The sequence below is a fragment of the Crinia signifera genome, chromosome 3, assembly GCF_055691185.1.
Source record: "Crinia signifera chromosome 3, ASM5569118v1, whole genome shotgun sequence".
NCBI classification, from domain to species: domain Eukaryota; kingdom Metazoa; phylum Chordata; class Amphibia; order Anura; family Myobatrachidae; genus Crinia; species Crinia signifera.
Window position 1 is genome coordinate 301932690 of NC_139219.1, and position 8160 is coordinate 301940849.

At 45.8% G+C, this 8160-nt stretch overlaps 1 protein-coding gene across 1 annotated transcript; it reads left to right on the forward strand.

Moving 5' to 3' along the window:
• The first annotated feature begins 5675 nt into the window (after positions 1 to 5675).
• Positions 5676 to 7935, forward strand: KCNF1 (potassium voltage-gated channel modifier subfamily F member 1). Its single transcript, XM_083178550.1, has one exon. It carries the CDS (start codon positions 6243 to 6245, stop codon positions 7680 to 7682), a length of 1440 nt encoding a protein of 479 aa, XP_083034676.1. The 5' UTR covers positions 5676 to 6242; the 3' UTR covers positions 7683 to 7935.
• Positions 7936 to 8160: the final 225 nt, after the last annotated feature.

The following is an 8160-nucleotide window of genomic DNA, read 5'->3' on the forward strand; positions in this document are numbered from 1 at the left end:
TCGACCTAATGCTTGGGCGTGAAAGTCCAAACCTCATCCTCCCCAATGTTAGGAGGTATGTGATAGTAACTTCATATGTTCTCCATCTAGGTAATCTGGAAAACATGCACTGTTAGGGTTCCATGAGAACAGGTCTAAGAAACACTTACCGATATTCAATTACCTGTGACCAGCGCTGGCTAGTACCCATGTTGATTAGTGTGGGACTGCCGCTGTCATGCTGCCTGGTTCGCTGGAGGGGGAGTGCCCCTGTTGACACAACTGGTTGGGTTCCGGCACCTGCACAAGCAGCTTTTGCTGACTAAAATGATTTATAGCATGCTTATATGCTGTATGGAATTGCAATGTTCTAGTACTGTGTTTCCTAGCTAAACAGTGTAACATTATTTCTTATGCGGATACAGTAGCAATTAGAGACAAGCCACATACAGTATCATTGTAACAAAATATCTTATATGGAAATAAAATTACAATTACATACAGTATGTAGCCATACTAGTTAGAAATGTACCCAGTTAGAAATGTACCTAGTTAGAAATGTACCCAGTTAGAAATGTTCAGTATGATTTACCTGCAGTCAAAACATCGACCACCATTGACCAACGGTCAAAATATCAACACATTCAAAATGCCGACATTCACACGTAAAAATGCTGACACGGTCAAAAATGCCATCATTTAAAATGTCGACAGGTCAAAAGGTAAATTGTCGGCATCCCAGTTACAAATTACAGTTACAGTTAGAACATTTTACATAATGGAAAATTATTGAAAGTAAAAACTCACTGCATTATGACATCACCGGCTTATGAATGATTTATGAATACTGACACAAAAATATACACAGTATGATGTGTGTATCCTCTCCAGAGCTGTCAACCAAATGTAATAATAGATCTGGCCAGTTACCAGCAGCTCCACAGGTTGGCAATACACCTAAGTGGTTCCTCTGGAACAATTAATTGGAGGAAATAAGAGAAAGGTGGCTTTATTTAGCCTATACTTTCAATCCCTCAGAATATCCATACATAGAAATGGAACATGTTTACTGTAGAGATTTGTGGCTTCATTTACTAAGGTTTACTAAGCAAAGGCAAACTAGGCAAATGTCTAGAGACATACCGAGCCTAGGACCGGTTCAGGAGCAGTATGGTGTGGTGTTGTCAATGATTTTGATGGATTTGCGTGTGAGGCTACAGCAGACCAAGAAGTTGAAGGGTTAAAAGTGCTGGCTGTATTAAGTGCTCATGCATAGTATAAAATATCCAAAAAGTCCCAAATAACCAGTGGTGGCCCGTACCTTTTCTGGGGAGGGGGGCTGCCTCTGACTGCAATGCAGGCGGGCACCCCTCCCTGTCGCCGCCGCCGGTCCCTGCTGACAGAGTTCCCGTGCTCATGACAGGCGCCGAGACTGGCGCATGTGCAGTACAAACCTCTGTACTGCGCATGCGGCCAGCTTCTATGGGCTGCTTCGGCAACCATAGAATAAATCATGGTTCCAGCGCCTGTACAATACAAATGACAGGCACCGGGACCAGCGCATGCGCAGTACCAATATAGGTACTGCGCGTGCACAATTGGCGATTTTGCACGGCACCCCACAGAAAGGCGTCACAGTGAAGCCAGTGCAGTCTTGAAGAAAGAAACTAAAAGAATTTAAGACTGAATGAAAAAAAGGATGCTGAAGAAAAGACTGGAATGATGAAGAAGACTTTTCCGAATGAAGAACTGGAAGACTTTGGTACAGATGGAGGTGCGGAGGAGGAGCCAAAGAAGAGGGAGGTTCAGAGGTATCCCTGCTGTGAGGAGTAACGCGTACAAGTTAAAGGGCTTTTACTGTGAAGAGTAACACATATTATGTAAAGGGGAACTACTGTGGGTGTGAGGTGATGGTGCTAGGAGAGTCAGAGGTCAGAGGCAGAATTAATGTAGTGCCAGTGCTTGGGGGCATCAGGCAAAATTATGTCTGGGGCATCAGATTGGTTAGTACCGGCTCTGCACTTACAAATGAACAGATATACATTTTTGTAACATATATATGTTTGTATACTGTAGAAGGGACATGCATGACACATCCCTTGAATGTAAGACTTACCAACACCTGAATATATACCCGTATACACTTCTTATACTGGGTACACATTGGATGATATTTTGGGGTGGTATGCAATGCTGCCCAAGTTCAGTGGCAGTGTGGGCTGCCAGCCGAACTCTGACTTTTTTTAAAGGAGCAATCACTTACAAGGCATGGGTTGTCCGGTACCCCGCCCTGCTGCCGAACTCGGAAGTCATTATATCCTGCCCTTGGTCTGTTTTACCGAACATACTATACAATGCTTATAGGGCCCAGTTCAGAACCTGGCGATTATCGAAATACCGTATTTGGGCACTGTACGTTGTGTGCATGCACTGGGTCCACTCATGAACGGATCATGCCAAGGCTAGCCTTTGCTGGCTACTACCAAGGTGAGTGACAGGTGGCGGGCGTTTAGGATACTTAGATTTTGCTGGTGCTCAACTACTGGGATACACATAGATGACAATGAACCAGAACTCTGATTGGCTAAATGCATATTGATTTCTGCAGCTGATACTAATTCATTTGCATTGTGGACACTGTATACTGTGTATCAAAGTCAGGAATGTCTATTTGCATTAGTCACTTGCCATTTACAGCTAAAAAAGTAGATTCCCTTTGGATTTTAAAATGGGTAAACAACAGATGCGGAGGTGTTTGAATTTTATTATGTTTTACAAGCAAATTGTTACTTTTGCATTCATTAATACACTCACATACATTATTCTGTCTTGTGCATATGGCATTCTATTACATTGTGTACATACGGGTGGTGGCGACTTTCTCATTTATTACTAGCAATGTCAGGCCGTGCCTCTTCCCTACTACCGGGAAGCATGAGGATGATCACATGGCCATAATATCTACAAGGACCATGCTGACATTCGGTAGGTAGACACTGATGCAATGTTGACATGCTAGAATGGTCACACAACATCCCTGGTGCCCTCTATGTCTCTAATCTTCGGGCTCCCTGTGCAAGGACAGGGTGGGCAGCTGACATCCACTGACGTCAGCTGCCCGCCCCATGTCACCGAGAAGCGAAGCACCCATCGGAATCCTGAGTATCGGCGGGTTATACCCAGGGGTTAAAGTGGGCCGGAACGGGGCGGAACTGCATTCCATCAGTTCCAATTTGGAGGTGGAACGGTTCCGCCTCCGCCGGCCCACCTTGCATGGCAACCCCCCACCTCCCAAACTTGCGGACCGATAGTTTACAATAATGCTGCTTTCCCACTGCAGAGCCATTTAAAGTACCGGTATTTTTAAACGGTATTTAAAACGGTATTAGCATTCACATTGCAGTAGATTACCGTTTTAAATAGCGTTCAAGTATTATTCACATTGCAGTGAACCGTTTAATTTTCACAGTAAAAAGAGTGCCTGTCTTTTTCATAACCCCCCCCCCCCCTTCCCCTGGTACCTGCCCTGCACCCCCCCTCCCTCCCCTGGGACCTGCCCTGCACCCACCCTCTCCCCTGGCACTTACCTGCGTGGGGGATCCGCATGTGTAATGAGCGCCGTGCATATAAATGAGCCGCTCATTACATATGCACATATGTAATGAGCGGCTCGTTTATATGCACGGCGCTTATTACACATGCGGATCTCCAACGCAGGTAAGTGTCAGGGGAGGGGGTGGGTGCAGGGCAGGTAGCAGGGGAGGGAGGGGGGGTCCAGGAAAGGTACCAGGGGAGGGGGAAGTAGTGTGGGATTTTTAAATACCGTTTAAGAGGCATTCCCACTGCCTTAAAAACGGTATTTAAACGTGTAGGACTGCTTTTTAAACGGGTTGAAATACCAGTTAACCTTAACCGGTATTTCAACTCTGGTGCTTTCCCACTGCAGCCTTAAATGGTAAATTGTGGGAAAAAAACAGCAATTTACCGTTTAAGAGCTGCAGTGGGAAAGGGGCATAAGACTAGCTGCTCGTGGACCTGTGAGCTGGGGGATGTGAGCCGCTGGAAGTGGGGCATTAAATAAAATGTATTTAATAATGTCACTAAGGGCATTATTCTAGTTCATTCAAATTCCTTCTCAGAAGGACAAAACCATGTGCACTGCAGGGGGGCAGATGTAACAGGTGCAGATAGAATTAGATTTGGGTGAGTTATTTTGTTTCTGTGCAGGGTAAATACTGACTGCTTTATTTTTACACTGCAATATAGATCTCACTTTGAAGCAAAACTCCACCCATATCTTATTATCTCTGCACCTGTTACATCTGCCCCCCTGCAGTGCGCATGGTTTTGTCCATTTCAGAAGGAATTTGCCTCTAAGAGTGAACTAGAATAAGGCCCTAAGTGTTGTGTAGCGTGAATATGGGTCACCATGTAAGGTTAACTACGTGTGTTGTGTAATGTGAATAGGATTGTTCTACTCTATGACATAAGTTGAACTGGGCTTACTATTGTGTAGCCAAGCTAATTTTTTTATACCACCCCCACTTTTTCCCGCTGTGCACTATTTCTTTGTGGTGTTTGGCCAGTAGGAAACAGGTGTGGGTTGTTAGATCTACACCAACTAGGTCGACAAACATTGGGTCGACACCACTAGGTTGACAGGCAGCAAGGTCAACATGGGTCTAGGTCGACATGGGTCAAGGTCGACATGGGTCTAGGTCGACAGGTCATTCGGTCGACACAAGCATTAGGTCGACATAGAATAAGTCGACAGTCAAAAGTCAATGTCGACATGGTGGTTTTCACCGTTTTTTGACACAGTCGACATGGACACAGTTTGAAGTGCACCGCATCCCCTCGCATCGCGAGCGGTCTGGCACGGTGCCTCGCTACGCTCGGCACACTATTTTATTCACCCACCACCCCCTAGTGGATGGTAGGGCATGAAATTCCCGCCTGTCGGCACATGTCGACTCAAAAAAACAGTGAAAAACCCCATGTTGACCTTTTGACTGTTGACCCTGCCCGTGTCGACCTAATGCTTGTGTCGACCTAGACCCATGTGGACCTTGCTGCCTGTCGACCTAGTGGTGTCGACCCAATGTTTATCGACCTAGTTGGGGTAGACCTAACGACCGTATCCCTAGGGAACATCCTGAGAATGTCTACATTTTGCCTGTCGATATTTTAACAATGTTGACATCATACAGCTACCCGTCAGCAAAACCAGAACTAATGTAGAATTATTGTGAACATTCCAACTCACCAAACTGTATAACCCCCCTGTGCAGGATGTCATGCTTGATACAGTATAGCACACCATAATACCGGCACCTACTGTAATAGCATTGTCTACTGTGGTGGAGCACAGATATCATACAGGTCTAGGTGACCGGTGCAGGGGATCAGAAGGATGCTACAGGTGTCAGGGCTATTTCAGCAGTACTATACCAATCCTCAGTGCAGCTATATACCTGCAGTATCTTGGCAAGGAGTTATCCTGTATGTGCCTGTATAAAAATAAGCAGATGGATTGCATCACAACATTGCATAAAAGCAAACATGACAATATGCACCCAAATGTGATGTTGATCTATTTCTTCCCCCTCTTACACACTCTCTCTCTCCCCACCCTTCTCCTTGTCTCTCTTGCCCCCTCCCTTTCTCTCATTCTTCTCACACGTTTGCACAAGGTACACATTGCTTTCCTGTGGTGCATTTCAGTTGCAGTGCCCACCATTACTTACGATGCACCACGCTGCAGAGCCACAGTGACTCCCAGGCTATCAGGAGGGGGGGAAGCCTGTCCCGTGACGTCACACTGGGATTCCTCCTATGCTCTGTTACAACTTTCCCTGCGCTCAGTCAGCTATACCCGCACCAGCTGCACGTCTCACCCACCAGAGCGCTGCACGGTATCTGCTCAGTGAATGAGATCTCCTGGCTGCGGCAGAACGATCACCTGCTTGCTGATCGTTCCACTTATTCTCTGCGGTAAGCAGGACCGACCAAGAACGGATCCTGCTAGGTCTATGGATTGGCTGGAGACCAGATCAGCATTTGGCTAAGGAAGAGGCACCTGCCGAACCCCTTGTTGCTGTCATGCCCAGGAATAGAACAGTGCACTGTAGAGGATATACTGCAATGTGACCACTGCTCACTTATGCACAATCCTTCCCAATACTGTGGGGTTGTCGTCTGGAGAAACAGAATATCCTGAAAACTTTTTTGGGGGGATCATAAACGATTTGCTTTAATCCAGAATGATCTGTGGCTCCAGCTTGGAGGAACTGAATGGAACTGATTCAGACTGCAGTGATGAGGTAGGGATTACCGTCAATGTTGGGGGTATAAGACAGATCCTATATGGAGACATCCTGAACAGGTACCCAGAAACCAGGCTGGCAGAGCTGCTGACCTGCCTGGCTGGAGGCTATGATGCCATCTTCTCTCTCTGTGATGATTATGACCCAGGGAAAAGGGAGTTCTATTTTGACAGGGACCCTGATGCCTTCAAATGTATCATTGAGGTGTATTACTATGGGGAGGTACATATGAAGAAGGGCATATGCCCCATGTGCTTCAAGAATGAAATGGAGTTCTGGAAAGTGGACTTGAGCTTTCTGGATGACTGCTGCAAGAGCCACCTGAGCGAGAAGAAGGAGGAACTGGAGGAGATAGCCAGGAGGGTACAGACCATCTTGGATGATCTGGGAGTGGACACCACTATAAGCAGGTGGAAAAGGTTCCAGAAGTACCTGTGGAAGTTCATGGAGAAACCAGAGTCCTCCTACCCAGCCCGGGTCACTGCGGTTCTATCTTTCCTCTTTATCTTGATCTCATCCATTGTGATGTGTGTAGGAACCATCCCTGAGCTGCAAGTGGAGGACTCTGAGGGCAATCACATTGAGCACCCAACTCTAGACAATATAGAGACAGCATGCATAGGTTGGTTCACCCTGGAATATATCCTGAGGCTCATTTCCTCCCCTAACAAACTACATTTTGCCCTCTCATTTATGAACATCATTGATGTGTTGGCCATCCTTCCCTTTTATGTAAGCCTCATCTTGACCCACCTTGGGGCAAGTATGATGGAGCTGACAAATGTCCAGCAAGCTGTCCAGGCCCTGAGGATCATGAGGATTGCCAGAATCTTCAAGCTTGCCCGACACTCTTCGGGACTACAGACTCTCACCTATGCCCTCAAGAGCAGTTTCAAAGAGTTGGGCCTCCTCTTGATGTACCTTGCGGTAGGGATTTTCGTTTTCTCAGCCCTGGGTTACACAATGGAGCAAAGTCATCCGGACACTTTGTTTAAGAGCATTCCTCAGTCCTTCTGGTGGGCTATCATAACCATGACCACGGTTGGATATGGTGACATCTACCCTAAAACCACACTGGGCAAACTAAATGCGGCAACAAGCTTTCTCTGTGGGGTGATTGCTATAGCTCTACCCATTCACCCCATCATCAACAACTTTGTTAAGTATTACAACAAACAGAGGGTTTTGGAAACGGCCACCAAACATGAACTAGAGTTAATGGAGCTTAACTCCAATGGAGGGGATCTCAGAGGGTCCAAGGAAGAGTCAGAAGATGTGTCTATCTGGAGTCACTTGAAAGCCTCCCACAGTGACTCATTCATTCCAGCCTTATCCAAGGAAAAGCCTCACAGAACCAGACTGCAAAGCTGCAAATAAGAGTGTCCCAGAACACATTACTCCATATTAGTGTCAGGACATTGTGCAGCCTCTACACCAGCCTGTTAGCAGCATCTGATTGCTGAAGAAATCTGTATAGATCCTATAGGTGAATTTGTGTCACCATGAACATGGAAACAAGAGGTTCTAGGGATAAAAAAAAAATACACAGTATAAAGATCCATATATGTGCCAGCCATGTGGTATGTACAAAATCCATATATGACATTCAATAAAGAATTTCATGATTTCACTTTATGCGTATGAAATATATTCATTCAGTCATAGTGCCACATTCATGTTTACAGATACATCATTCATTCTACATTTCCTCTATTAACCATACAGTGGTTTAGGGATACACATAACAAAAATATGCATTACGTATTGTACAGCAGGGTAGCACTGAACAGCAGATGTGATGTAACCATAAATTATAGACTGTTACGCTTTAGAAGAGACATTGGGGACTATGCAC

Excerpts from the sequence above, each read along its gene's own strand:
- KCNF1 (XM_083178550.1), top strand. The coding sequence starts at position 6,243 with ATGATCTGTGGCTCCAGCTTGGAGGAACTGAATGGAACTGATTCAGAC.